Genomic DNA, 15,464 nt, shown 5'->3' with positions numbered 1-15,464 from the left:
GATCAGGTAAATTGGATACTCTAAGTTAGGGGTGGGTGATATGGCTCTAAAATAATATCACGATATTTCATGGTATTTTTTTATGATAGCGATACTTTTAGTGTGATATGACAAAACACTGAATTAGAAAAATTATTTAGAATTTATTTTTTTATTATTATTGCACGCAATATGATATGGCCAACTGAAATATTTAAAATATATATATTTTTTTTTTATCAGATTTGTAACAGAAGTCAATGATCCAGAATGTTATGATACTAGTAATGCACTCAAAATATCTCCATATATCCAGGATTAAAGTCAAATAAATTATACTAGACAGATATAATCTATAGTCTCTAGTAGATATATAATGGGAAATGAGAACAGTGTGAATTTTTCTTTTGTTAAAAAAGAAATAATTAGGGGTGTGTGATATGGCACCATATTTCAGGGTATGATATCGTTCACGATATTCACAATTTTTGGCGATATTATCACGTACGATATGATACACACAATAAGGCACACGCCTACTTTAAATTGCCCAGACCAATTGGATTCTCTAACAGTCCCCAAGGTGGACGTTGGTTTCCGGTTGAGAGTATGCTGTGCACGATTGGCTGCCGCTTCTCACCAGGTGTGTATTTTCTTAGAATTATGAATTACACAATGACAGGAATTAAGAAGGAAATAAAATATAAATTGTACGTATTTCCACATTCTATATTTTCTGCTTTATGGCTCTTATAGCGTCCTTGGGTTTCTAGAAAGGCGCTATATAAGTGTAACCTCACACATAAACACTCCCCAAACAAATCTCTATATATAGTCTTGCTTACTAGTTAATGCTCTAATATCAGATTTTTTATGTTATGAAGGCTTTTTCGTCTTTTGATTCTTGATTAGGCAGTATTTTTATGGATTATTCGATTAGATAAACTTCCTTTAAGAGGAATTCTGTAGTCTAAGAGGAGCAGTGTGTGTAGAGTACAATCTGGAATCTCCCTATAAATTAATCATCACACGACACTACGGCTCACCAAAACAGAAACCGACAAAAGCAAGCGAAGGCAGTAGTTCGGAGCGTTAATTTGTCACGGTCGTGAATCGTTTTTGAAGTGCGGTAGAATGGGCTCATTCCTCTTAGCCTCGCGAGTTCAGGACTCTTGCAATTGTGTCCCAGTGGTTCCACTCTTTTACTCTCTTTATAGCATCCCTATCAAACCTCCTGTTCTCCTCTGGTACAAAAGCTTAATAAAAAGATTCCACCTGGATTTAAGTAAGTAAATGATGTGGGGTTGATTGGTTGATGCTGCAGTTGGTCTGCAGGTTTAGGTTCAGCAACAGTATGTGCTGAAAGAATGAGGTCAGCTGACTACCTGAATATACTGAATATAGACCAGGTTATTCCATCAATGGATTTATTTTTTCTTCACTGATGAACACAGGCATATTCCAAGATGACAATTGCAGGATTCACGGGGCTGGAATTGTGAAAGAGTTCAGGGTTCAAAAAAAAAAAAAAATGCTTCTCTGGTGAGCTTTTGTTTACAACCCCCGCCCCCCCCCCCCCCCCCCTCTCTCTCTGTTGCACTCGGCGTGACTTTGGTCTCCACCTGTTCTCGTTTTTCGCCCGTTCTTGAGCTCCCTATCTCCTTACAAGGGCTTTTTTTTTCCCCAGCTGTGTCCCAATTTACTAGCCGGGACGTGTAACGGTAGTGTATTGGACTGTGACCCTGATGACACGATTTCGATTCCGTGTGAGGAGCAGTGTGTTTTTTCCTCTCTTCTTGGGTTTACCTGCTTTGAACTCAACTGGTTTGCAATTGGGTTCAACAACCCTCTGAGCTGGAGAGCTACTGGTCTGTAGCAGCACTCCATCTCATTACACTACACTTAATGGCTTGGAAAATATCTTTCCCACTGCCAAATTGCCGACCCCTGCCTTAACCTCATTGAGAATCTTTGGGATGTGCTGGATGGAGAAGAGCTGCTTTGTGCAGCTGTCAGACTCTACCATCATCAATGTTCATCAAGATCTTGGTGAAAAATTAATGCAACACTGGATTGAAATAAATCGTGTCACACTGCAGAAGCTTATCGAAACAATGCCACAGTGAATGTGTGCTGCAATCAATATTAGAGTAAATATATATTGCAGTATTAGAGTATTTGGTGGCCAATTTTTTTATGGACAGGCCATTTACAGTTCACATTTTCTTCATTTTCGCCACGCCACCAGACCTCCGCAACCCAGCTCCAGGCACAGCATGGTACGGCATGGTGCTGCGTGATGCCTGCTCCCGCACCACCCTCCACCCATTCAACGAGGTCCCTCAGGCTCTGTCTTGTTCCCATGGGGACCAGAAGGTCGCCATGGACACCATGTCCAAGTCCAGTCACCATTCCAGCCTGCACCTATTTTTTTTTTTGCGTCTCCACTCCTTCCCTCCTTCCTTTGCTTTTTCCTGCCTCCTAATTGGGTCATTTGTATCCAAGCCCACTCTTTATCTAGTGCCAGACATTTGTTTTTCTCAGGGTTATTAAAGATACAAATTAATAAATAGATCTAGAAGCAAGGACGTGGTCATAATGTTATGCTGCTTGATTGGTAACTGTAATATAGCATTGTATATTATATATTGTCAACTAGTATATATATTAAAACTAGTATTGTGTTCCATGACTTTTGCATGAAGAAGTCTTGCCAGATAACGGCAGTCATGATCATTACCACCCACTGTGCTGTCTACTTTGCTTGGTAATGCCCTTATGATGTCTCTAAAAAAATGGAAGCCAACAACTACCAGCCTTCCTCAAACTCGGCCAGAATAAATACTTCTAAAATCAATTGGTCGTTTTCCAAAAGTTGGCCAAAAAGGTGGTAGTACCTCGTTTTGGTGGTTGGCTTCATGTGCATTCTTGCCATTGTTCACTCACTGACAAGATACTAAACTAAAAAGTGTCTTGCAAAAGTGTTCATACCACATTTTATCACCTAACAGCCAATCATTTAAATGTATTTTATTCAGCATCACCACAGCATGATGCTGCCACCACCATGTTTCACAGTATAGGTGGTCTGCGCTTTGCATTTAGACCAAAAAGTGTCAAATTTTGCCCTCGTCTGACCACAGCACCTTCTTCCAAATGTTTGCTGTGTTCCTACATGGCTTGTGGTAATCTACAAACTGCAAACAGCACTTTTTATATCTTTCTTTTAACAATGATTTGTGGAGTACATGACTAGATTCTTCGGCTCTACCTGAGCTGTGAATCTCTGCAGCTCCTCCAGAGTGACCATGGGCCTCTTGGCTGCTTCTCTGATCAGTGCTCTCCTCGCTGGATCTGTCAGTTTGGGTGGATCATGGCCGTGTCTTGGTGGGTTTATAGAAACAGTTGTAGAATACTTTTTTTCTGGTTAATTTTAGGATGATGGATTGATGGAACAGTGCACTTTGGGATGATCAAAGCTTGGGATATGTTTTTATAACCTTTATAACCCTGTGTTAAAAACTTCTTCTTCTCCACAACCCTATCTCTGACCTTTCTGGTTAGTTCCTTGGTCTTAATGATGCTGTTTGTTCACTAGTGTTCACTAGATGCCTTCACAGAACAGGTGTTTATATTTACACTGAGACTAAATCACACACGTCTTTAAGAATTCTGAAGGCAATTGATTTCCCTGGATCGTGAATTTTAGATTCACTTTTTACAATTATGTGCTACTTTGGATTGATCTATCACTTAACAGCTCAATAAAATAAAACAGTACATGATCAATTTGCACACCTTTGTCCATTGACTTTTTCATTTCCAATTAATTGCCCAGCTCTAGCGTAAAATATTATTTGTAGCATTTGAATCTCTTACAGTGTAGAATAACCTGGACCATTCCCGCCTGCCTCTTCTCTTTTGTTGTGTCTCGGCAAAGTCCCCGCACCCGCCCTCTCCTTCCCTTCCTTTTTCCTCCCTCCTAATTGGGTCATTGGTATCCAAGCCCACACCTCATCTAGTGCCAGAGATTTGAATTACATCAGAATTGTCCCGGGGCTTTTCTTTTTCTCCGCCGGCCAAAAGCTGCCCGTGCCGCGACGGCGGCGTGAGATGTGGCTGGAGTCGCCGCACAGATGGGGACGGCTCTAGCCGCAGGACATGTGCTAAGGAAGCTGCCATTGCTCATTTGTGCAACGCTTGAGCTTTAGAAAAATGAAGAAAAAAAAAAAAAGAAAGCAGAAAAGGCTCGTAATGAATAAACTGTCAGTTGTTGACTCGCGGGCTGCCGGAGCTACTGGAGCTCAGTCCTGCCTCACGGCTTCTGCTCATTAAGAGATTGAAAATATGGGGCAGGTGCTGCTCTATCCGCGTTCATCCGAACAGAGTGTCGAAAAGTGTCAGGCACTCCATTAGCCTCTTGTCCCTGACAATTGCACATGCTGTGTTATTAAATTAGAACTCAACAATAGACTCATGCTAATACGTATTGTCCAGGCTTGAGCGTAGAGAGAGCTGCCACATGTGTGAAATAGCATTAGTGATATACAACATTTTCTAAAAAAGTTTCTGCTTTCGCAAATCGGTTGGGATTTACCTTAACATACAGCCAACTACCTATACAAAAAAAACGACATACTACCTTTAAAAACTATGTACAGTCACTTTCCTCTCTATTAGACACTATTAGCCTACTATCTGCTCGAGTTTGAAGAAGTAGATGTAAAATCGGAGACAGAAGGTCTGAATCTGTGATTCTGAGAATCTAGATGAATCCCTGTAAGCAAGGGACAAGGCCCATGGTCAATATTGGATGCTGGTGATCTTCGGACCCTCAGGCAGCACATCCAGAAATCGCTGCCTGTGAATGCAAACAACCCCAGTGCCCATTGTAGGTAGATTTTTCTCACTAGAACTGCTCAAATAAATACTTTTAACACCTCTTAGTCTTTTGGCAAAAGTGGGCCAAAATGGGAGTTATACCTCATTTTGTTAGTTTGACAGTGTCTTGCAAAAGTTTTTATACCACATTTTCTCACCTTACAACAATAAACTTCCCCAAAACCTGATGCTGCCACTAGGGGTGGGCAATATTTTATTGTATACAATATATCGTGATATTAAAAATCCATATCGTGATAATAGGGCTGTTCTGTCTTAAAAGTATTAACATTATTCACTGTGAAGCTTTAAGTGTATTTATTGTATAATTGTTGTTTTAGTTTGCAGTTTATGTGATTGCACTAAATATTCTGCATTATTATTTGCTGCATTATATTATTTTATGCTATATTATTTATTTTGCCACATTATGATTATACTGTTATACTCTTATACTATATTCCTGAAATGAATAAATTATTTTTCAGTTTCCTATATCGCCAAGTATATCGTTATCGCAAAAATACCCTGAAATATCGTGATATTATTTTAGAGCCATATTGCCCACCCCTAGCTGCCACCACTTTTGTGAAGTGCACGACTAATAGTTGTCCTGTGGACTGTAGATTCTCCTGATCCACCTGAGCTGTGGATTTCTGCAGCTCCTCCAGAGTGACCATGGACCTCTTGGCTGCTTCTCTGAACAGTGCTCTCCTTGCTCAATCTGTCAATTTAGGTGAACAATCAAGTCTTAGTAGAGCCATCCTTGGAGGTGACACTTTATGGACACTTTATGGCACATGGCACTGCATTTTACAAACAGGCATTATTCAGGCATCACCATGCAATCCACAAAAAAAGTCGTTCTGATGGCTTTTGAGTGTATGTCCCAGAGACTGTAAAAAAAGATGGACGCCGTGTCGCCGTTCCCATTCATTCAATCAAAAATGAAGCCGAAATCTTCCACCATGTTGGCGATTCTGACACCCGATTCTGCGCAGTAGAGCCCAGAGGAGGGAGAAAGACTGTGGAGAGACAGCTACTCCTTTAAATAACCCCGCCCCTGAGGGCTGCCTCGAGGTCACAGGCTGCAGAGCGGGGCGGAGTGGAGCTGACGGTCTGTTGTTGGTCCCGCCCATAAGCAGCCCTTTTATAATAACCACACCTGTTTTGAATAGAGCTGAATAACGTTTTAAAAACGAATTCTGTGGGGATATAAAAAATCGACAATATAAGCAGAGGTTACACTAGCTGCTGCATTTAAATAATGGAGGTACAATTACAGTATATTGGAAAAAAACGTGATTGAAAGTTGTTCTGTTTTGCCATTGAAACCTATGGGAATGGGTGGGGTTACACAGCTTTCTGAAACCGAACAGCAGGGGGCGCCCGACCTGTGGTGGCTTCACTTTTGAGAGACAATGCTCTGTCCAGCTATACACAGTCTATGGTATGTCCTCACTAACAAGATAAAACCTTACAACTTGGCTTCACGGGTGTGGGTGTTCCCAAGACAATGACATTTCTGATTAATTGCCAGCACTAGCATCACTTCCCACATGTAGGAATCTCCTACTGAATATAATAACCTGAGGCTTGGTTACAAATTAGCCCTTAAACCAGTCCAGCATGAAACTGCTTCCTGCTTCCTGCTTCATGCATCAGGACATAAAAAAAGCAGACTTTTGTCTGAGGAAATTGGTTAAAGCAGGGAACCGAAGCCACACTTCTCGCCTTTGATGACCAGCCACGTTTCGAGCAGAGATTAAAGCAAACCAAAAATCCCGTAATGTCAATATCCAGCATGAGTTGTTGTGATTGCCACAGTGCGTCGTTGCATTTGAAGCACCTTTCTTGCCGAAATCACAGGTTTGATTGAGTGCCACCTGCCTGGATTGCAGGGTTATTGTGGGAGACGGACCCGGCGCGGCCAGCCTGGCAATGCATTATGGATTATCTGGGGCTGCTTCAGACAGCTCACAAACAGGGTTTGATATGGGAGAACTCAAACTTCACAAAAATCCAGTACTAAAGCTTTTCCCGCAGCTCTGTTTCCCTCCTGTAAACTTCTCCAACCCTATTATTAGCAGGACCAGCAGGACCAGGATGTAGCATAAAAAGACTTTCAGCATTTCAGCCTGATTTAATTAATGTCTTGGATTAATTGAAGAAGGGAAACACCTACGAAAAATTGCAGCAGGAGCGCCTGGAAGTTTCCTGGATATTTTCTAAAACTGCTACTTAGCAGCCATCAACTTCTTACTGATGTTAAAACTGCTAAATGTTACATTATATAATAATAAAAGTAATAATAATAATAATAATAATAATAATAATAATAACCATAATAATAATAATAATATTCTTTATTTATACAGCACTTTTCATCCATAAGTGCAACCCAAAGTGCTTTACACAAAAAAGAGACCTCTGCAGTCAAAATACAATATACACATATAAAAAAAATACAAAATAAGAATATCTACCTTCTGAAAATGCTGATTTAAAAAAAAAATAATCCTTTTTTAATGTTTTTTAATTTAATGTGCAAAGATGAAATGTCTCTATGTGGTTATAGTTATATAGTCCTTTGGTAGTTGCTATGGTATCCTAGAAAGATGCTATGTTATAGCTAAATACTTGCCAGCTTGTTGGTATGGTATTGCTAGGAGGCTGTTGTGGTATCCAAGGTAGTTGCTAAGGTGCAGTTAAGTGGTTGCTATGATGTTGCTTGATAGTAGCTATGTTATCCCAGATGGCCACTGTGGTGTGGTTAAGTTACTGCTAGCTGCTTGGTATGGTGTTGCTAGGAGGCTGTTGTGGTATCCAAGGTAGTTGCTAAGGTGCATTTAAGTGGTTGCTATGATGTTGCTTGATAGTAGCTATGTTATCCCAGATGGCCACTGTGGTGTGGCTAAGTTATTGCTAGCTGCTTGGTATGGTGTTGCTAGGAGGCTGTTGTGGTATCCAAGGTAGTTGCTAAGGTGCAGTTAAGTGGTTGCTATGATGTTGCTTGATAGTAGCTATGTTATCCCAGATGGCCACTGTGGTGTGGCTAAGTTATTGCTAGCTGCTTGGTATGGTGTTGCTAGGAGGCTGTTGTGGTATCCAAGGTAGTTGCTAAGGTGCATTTAAGTGGTTGCTATGATGTTGCTTGATAGTAGCTATGTTATCCCAGATGGCCACTGTGGTGTGGCTAAGTTATTGCTAGCTGCTTGGTATGGTTTTGCTAGGAGGCTGTTGTGGTATCCAAGGTAGTTGCTAAGGTGCAGTTAAGTGGTTGCTATGATGTTGCTTGATAGTAGCTATGTTATCCCAGATGGCCACTGTGGTGTGGCTAAGTTATTGCTAGATGCTTGGTATGGTGTTGCTAGGAGGCTGTTGTGGTATCCAAGGTAGTTGCTAAGGTGCATTTAAGTGATTGCTATGATGTTGTGGTTTTGCAAATATCTGACAAAAAGAGAAGAAGGTAAAAAAAAGCACTTTGGTTATAGTTAAAAAGCTCAACAGCCTTTACACATACAGTTTCCCTCTAGATGAGGGTGGATTTGTGGTGTAAGACAACACCACTAATGAGTCATCTAGTGCTTCAGTGGTTCTGACAAATGGCCAAGCCTAAGGCCAACTTCCTGTCTTCAAACCACAGTGTTCCAGGCGATCAGGCCTGGATGCTTCTGGAAATGCCGCAGGGATTTTCCTTGCCATTTCAGAATCATCGTCATAAACGTTGAGGCATAGAAGCTACGCAACATCTTGATCTTGTGATCTTGTGATCTTGTTCCCTGGAGAACGCATTCAGAAAGTCTGTTTCCCTGATAACTAGCTGTTAATACTGTTCATAATCAAGGTTTACTGATATCCAGCACAAACCAGGGAGCCTTCCTTCCACACATGGACCACTTTTTGTGGGTGAGTTTTGAGGGCCTGATTGCCTTCCATCTCTAGACCTCCACTGGTTTTATTGATTTATTTTTTGATAATTTGATTTCAATTTTGTTTTTCTTAAATTTTCCAAATTAATGCTAATCGGCTGTATATCCCCTATCACTAGTGATTTCCACAACACAAGGAGGGTAAAAACTAGCACTTGCCTTCTCCGACACATGTGAAGTCAGACTCCGCCTCTTTTTGGAGGAAAGCACAGCGACTCGGTTCTGATACAGCAGCTCACAGATGCAGCCGTGTGCTGATCCACTTCACCCTAGGAGTGACGAGCAAAAAGGAAAGTACGCCATCTACCCACCCAGAGAGAGAGCAAGTCCCACTGTGCTCTCTCAGGGCTCCAGCAGCTGACGGCAAGCTGCATGACCAGGATTCGAACCAGTGATCTCTTCATCGCAGTGACAGCACTTTAGACCATTGGACCACTCTGAACTTCCACTGGTCTTATCCTAAAGTCTGAAAGTTTGTGAAAGATTAGAAACTCTCTAAAGTTTCTAATAATCCTTTCTTCCAGGTAACCCCGTCGAAGGCAAGGTGTCCTCCTGAAAAATGCCAAACATTTCATTAGCATAGCCTTATCAAAAGCACCTCATTAATATGCAGAGTAAATATCACCGCACGTTGCCGTTACCAGATGTGACATGGTCCCATCTGCTCCATGTCAGGCAGCAGATGTAGTTCATGGAGTCCTGCTTGAACGACAGAATGCTGGCATTTGCTCTTCTCTCTCAGAAGATCATCAGTCGCTCACTGGAGCTTTAGCACCCACCTTTATACCCTGCGTTCATACTAGCAGGCGAAAGACCAACTAACCACCATATACTTCCTATGGGAGAAAGGGGATTTGTACTCGTGTATTTGGCAACAAATGGCGATCGACATGATCGCAAAAAGCGAAAAAAAAACAAGATAAAATTCTCTCAACTTTCCACCAAATTAATTATCATGCAATAAAGTAATTTAAAACACACTTTTAAATGACTGGTTGAACCATAGACTGTGTATAGCTGGACGGAGCATCGTCTCTCAAAAGTGAAGCCACCACAGGTCGGGCTCCCCCTGCTGTTCGGTTGCAGAAAGCTTTGTAACTCCACCCATCCCCATAGGTTTCAATGGCAAAACAGACAACTTTCAGTCACGTTTTTTTCTAATATACTGTAATTCTACCTCCATTATTTAAGTGCAGCAGCTTTAGTGTAACCTCTGCTTATATTGTCATATTTTTATTACCCCACAGAATTCGATTTTAAAACGTTATTTAGCTCTATTCAAAAAAGGTGTGGTTATTGTAAAAGGGCTGGTTATGGGCGGGACCAATAACAGACCGTCAGCTCCGCTCCGCCCCGCTCTGCAGTCTGTGACCTCGAGGCAGCCCTCAGGGGCGGGGTTATTTAAATGAGTAGGCTGCTATCCACAGTCTTTCTCCCTCCTCTGGTCTCTACTGCGCAGACTCGGGTTTCAGGATCGCCAATATGGAGGAAGATTTTGGCTTCATTTTCACTGAATGAATGGGAACGGCAACACGGCGTCCATCTTTTTTACAGTCTCTGGATTTGCATTTTTGGATAATGGATTGAACAGAGCTCCTTGGGATGCCAAGATAAAACCTGCCTTTATGGGTGTGGGTGTTCCCAAGTTCATTCTTCTGTGTTTGTGGAAGAAAGTATATGGCGGTTCAGTAGGTAGCTTTCTAGATTAGCCAGCATTTGCTTACAAAGCACACAATACATGCCACACGAAAACAGCGGTTTGGGTCACTGAATATGAAGCTTTACGAAAAAACGCCTTCCAAGGAGGAGATTTTTGAAAACTCAAAAATGGAGAAAACAAAGCTTTAGTTTTTATTCGTTTTTATTATTTTTTATTAGAACTTTGGGTTATTTGTGAGGTGCAGGTTTAAAAAATGTGTTTATATAATAAAACTCAACAAAAGAAACCATTTAAAAGATATTCCGTTCCTGTAAAGGACGCACTGTTAGCGCTCTTATGCTGCTTCTCAAACGAACTTATAGCTGTGTGGAGTTTATTCCACATATTGTATCACCTGTTTTACTACAGGACTCTATAGGCTTTTATCTCCCTCAAGCTCATATTCTAATCCCACACAAAACTTTCTGCAGCTTCCTCAGTATTTTGCGGCTAGCTCAAGCACTGTACACAAGAAGTAACGCCATGGAGCGCAAAGGGACGGGAGTTGCCTCTGTTGTGCCAAAATTCGACTCCCCGCAGAATCTGGCACAACACCGCACGCTGTAAAACTGCCCGAGTGTAAAACAGTGCTTATATATAAATTAACAAATATGAAAACTAAGGGTATTCTATCTGTGATTTCAGTTTGTTTTAGTTCATTACATAAACTCTCAATACAGTTCTAGTTAGTTACCGTTTTTTTTTTATTTTTTATTTTATTTTAATTACCGTTTCTGGAGTTTGCACGTTCTCCCCGTGTCTTTGTGAGTTTCCTCCGGGTACTCAAGTTTCCTCCCACAGTCCAAAGACGGCACATTTAGGCTAATTGGATGTCAGATAAAATTGTCCCCTAATAAAAAAAAAAGAAAAAAGAAAAGAAAATAAAATTATTGTTTCTATTACATTCAGTTAACCAAAAAAGCATTTTTCTACATAATTTTGTTTTCGTTAACGATAAAAACCTTGTGGGATATTTTTGAACGTGCTGCTCGTGTATACGAAGATATAAAAAAAAAATAAAAAAAACAGAGACAAAAACTTTGGATGAGCAGGGTTACAGGCTTTAGCGATAATCAAAACAATAAGCAGCACAAACTCTCAAAGGTCAAGTTTAAAATTCAGAATCGTCAGGAGACGACTGTTGGCTAAACGGAAATCGGAGACAAATCAAATAAGGAGCATCTAATTCCCCTCGATTAGGAACAATCAAAGCAGGACGTACCCAAGCAGCATGAGCAGCATTTGTAGAAATTTACTAATTGGAGATGTTCTGTTTTGTCTGGTCTGGCCTTCTGCCAAGAACTACATCTCTTCAGGAAGGACACTACAGGAAGCTGATCTCATCGTTTGTGCTCGTCTTAATGCTGTGAGGACGGCAGCAGAGTCCCACCACAGGGTGTGGTTTTGAATTAGTAGTCTCATGTGCATTTCCTCTTTGTTGTTTCGGGGCCTGGTGTCATTCTTGTCCATCAGTGAAAATGCCGGGTGCGACTGATGATGATTGGCGTTGCCAAGGCCGATTTAGGAGCTCTCAGACTAGACAGGCATGAAATTAAAACGCAGATTGAAGCCGGCGACGGCGTAGCGGAGGAAAAACTAGTGCACAGATGGCGTGCTGTTCCAAGCGCTGCTCTGCAATTATCCAGTTAATCTCAGTGTCCGAACTCAGTGTCCGAACTCTTTGGTGATGAGCCTGGAAGGGCAAGGAGAATCCCTGTGGTGCTTCCCGTGCGGTATTCCCAGAAGCACCCAGGCCTGCAGGTAGTGATTGATGGATGGATGGAGCTGTGGCGTAAAAATGCTTACGAGGGACTTTTCCTTTGGCGTGAATCTGCTTTCCAGTTCAGTCAAGGCTGACGTTGGCAAGTTTGAAAAATGGAGTCCTGACTATGAGTGACAACAAGGACAATGTCACAATCACGGTCATCCGTCTCCTGAAATGCATCACCGATGTTGCTACAAAACCTTGAGACTCTTGAGATTGTTGCAGCTTAAGTGACCCTTTTAAAGATTTTTTTGGACAATTTCTACTCAAATTCTAAGGTTTTGGAACGCCAACAATTACCGAATTTGACCAGATGTTTGGTAAAACCCATCTGCTAGTACATCTCAAACAATTAGAATATGATTTAAGAGTGAAACTCATACATTATATAGATGTATTAAAGACAGAGTGATCTATTTTAAGCGTCTATTTCTTTTATTGTTGATGATTATGAAGCTTACAGCCAATGAAAACCCAAAAATCAGCCTCATATAAAATATAAAACCAATATAAAACCAATTGGTACTTTTGGCAGTGTGGGCAGTGTGCCAAATCCACATCTTTCCGTCCAGCTATGGAAGCCAATACATGTTCCACTATATTTTTGAGTGCATCTTTGTGAAGTCACACAAGACCACATGCTGATATTAATACTTGAAAAGGCCTGATTTGCAGTTGGATTCCAGTTGTTCCTAAAGGAGTTTCTTTGGTTATTAGATTATGGTCATGACTTTGTGCAAACCATTGGAAATCCTTTGCTTCAAACTTGTCAATCGTAATTTGATTAATTGGTCAATTGGTCCAACTTTAGTGGCCATAACGTATTCCACTCTTTGAGGAAGGCATTCCAAATGGTTTCTGAGGGTATCAATGAGATGAACCCAAAGAGTGAACAGATCACTTGTGCAAGTTGATAGACTCTGATGTTGATAAACTAAAAGGCAATGATTTGCAGTTAACATTCCAGTTGACTCCAAAGAGGTTAATTTGTACGATAATCAAGGTTTTGAACATTGGAAACTCCTGGTTCTCCATGTCAAATTCATGAACCCAAGTCTGTATGAACTTTAACTGATGGTCCTCAAGGATCAGGGACTTTTGTAAAGTGTTGCAACCAAGTATGAAGCATCCCAAACCAAAAAATCAACCAATCAACCCAAGATCACCATCCCTTCATCACCAGACTTCACTGTCGGCACAATGAAGCTCAGTAGACAACCTTGTCCTGGCATCTGCCAAACCCAGCATCGTCCAGCAGACTGCCAGATAGTGAACCATGATTCATCACAGCGGAGAACATGTTTCCTTTTCTGCTCTAGACTCCAGTGTCTGCCTGCTTTACGCCACTCTAGCCAATGCTTGGCATTAGAAATAGAAATCTTGGGCGTTTGTTCATCTGCCTAGCCATGGAGACAGTGGATCAACACCAGCTGATGACAGACATGTCTCTTTGTCCAAACCATCACTGATTGGTGGAAACTTCACACTAGACCTCAGGCAGTTTGTACTGTGTGTCTCTCCACTCTTCCTCCAGACTCTGCTCCATTGATTTACTTTAAATGAAATGTAAGATTTACTGATGATCAGTGATGGTTTGTTTGGAGAGCCATGTCTGTCATCTGCTGGTGTTGATCCACCGTGTTACTGTATATTATCAAGTCTAACGTCCAAAATCTTACAGCACTTCATGCTGCCCTCTGCTGACAACTTTTATATAGATGCAGATTTCATTTTCCAGCAGGACTTGGCACACTGCCCACACTGCCAAAAGTACCAATTGTTCTTAATATATAATATTGTAATTTTCTGAAACACTGATTTTTGGGGTTTTCATTGGCTGTAAGCCATAAATAATCATCAACAGTAAAATAAATAAATGCCTCAAATAGATCAGCCTGTGTTAAATGCATCTTCTGTATGTAATATATGCGTTTCACATTTTGAACTGAATTACTGAAATAATGCAACTTTTCAATGATATTCAATTTTTTGTTAATGTTCTAAATTTGGGGGGTTTTCATTGGCTGTAAGCCATAAATAATCATCAACAGTAAAATAAATAAACGCTTAAATAAGTTAAATATATATGTGTAATATATTTTATATATATTTTGAACTGAATTACTGAAATAAAGCAATTTTTTAGAATGATATAAATTTTTTTTAGAGATGCACTAGTACATTCTCTCTCTGTGTTTTTTCACAACGAGCGTATTATCTGGTCTCTTTTTTTATTTATTAATGATTTAAGTTACGCTTTAATTATGTAACCCCTCCCCCTTAATATCTCATGATAAAAGGTTGAGGACCCCATAATTCCTTATACTGTATATTTAGGCTTTGTTCTCTTTTTCTACTATAATGGCTATAAAGTACCAGGATTGAAGATGAGTGCTCATGAGTCTCATTAAGCGTATGATTGGCCGTGGGTGTTAATTGTGCATCCGATGCTGTAGGACAGTAATTACGACATCCCTGTTATGAATTATCTCCGGTATCATCCAGGGCTTCACCATTTCCTCAACTTAGAATAAAAGGGCTTTGGGTAACGCCTGTTCTGTGTGTGTTCTGTGTGTGTGTGTGTGTGTTCTCCCCCACAGATACCGACTACATCAGTGCAGAGGAGGAGCAGAAGGTGGAACAGATGCTTGGCTTCTTAACTGAGGAATCCAAGCAGGCTGCAGCCACAACAGCGGTGAGTACACTGACCTGAACAGGTACCTAAACACACAGTGCACCTCGGGCGTTCCCAGCTGTGAGCTTGTGCCGTGAATTTGGCCAAGGCTTACTATGTACACTAAAAGCTAAAAACATCCTTAAAACACTGGGGGAATATATTTATTTTGTATTTTTATTTTTACATTTATTTTTAAATGTCTAGTTGTGGTCTCTAGTATGAATGAATGCCATGTGAGCTCCGGTGTTTCTGTTTAGCCCTTCTTTAGTTCACTGAATGAATGGTCTCTGAGGAAAGACAGGATTTGAGCTCTTGCTCATGATTGCTCATGAATATTCATACATGCAAAATATATCACCTCTGATTGGCTAACAGCACAGCAGCAGAGAACGCCTACCTGCTGCCTTCCCCCCTGAGTCAATTTTACAGCTCTAAAACTTAAAGCTCCACTAGGGAGGATTGAGATTTTGTGCTCGTGGGCTCCCCCTTCAGTTGCAGAGTGTAATAAATATTTCAGGCGGATTTGTTTCT

At 40.9% G+C, this 15,464-nt stretch overlaps 1 protein-coding gene across 1 annotated transcript in view; it reads left to right on the top strand.

Moving 5' to 3' along the window:
• The window catches only part of LOC103030667 (E3 ubiquitin-protein ligase RNF123), a 587,096-nt gene that overhangs the window by 142,326 nt on the left and 429,306 nt on the right, over nt 1-15,464 (top strand). Inside the window, exon 37 of the mRNA XM_049471875.1 lies at nt 14,857-14,951. Coding sequence (XP_049327832.1) covers nt 14,857-14,951 — 95 coding nt within the window. The remainder of the gene's footprint in view (nt 1-14,856; nt 14,952-15,464) is intronic.

The sequence above is a fragment of the Astyanax mexicanus genome, chromosome 24 (assembly GCF_023375975.1).
Source record: "Astyanax mexicanus isolate ESR-SI-001 chromosome 24, AstMex3_surface, whole genome shotgun sequence".
NCBI lineage: Eukaryota > Metazoa > Chordata > Actinopteri > Characiformes > Acestrorhamphidae > Astyanax > Astyanax mexicanus.
This window is presented reverse-complemented; position numbering and strand designations above follow the sequence as displayed.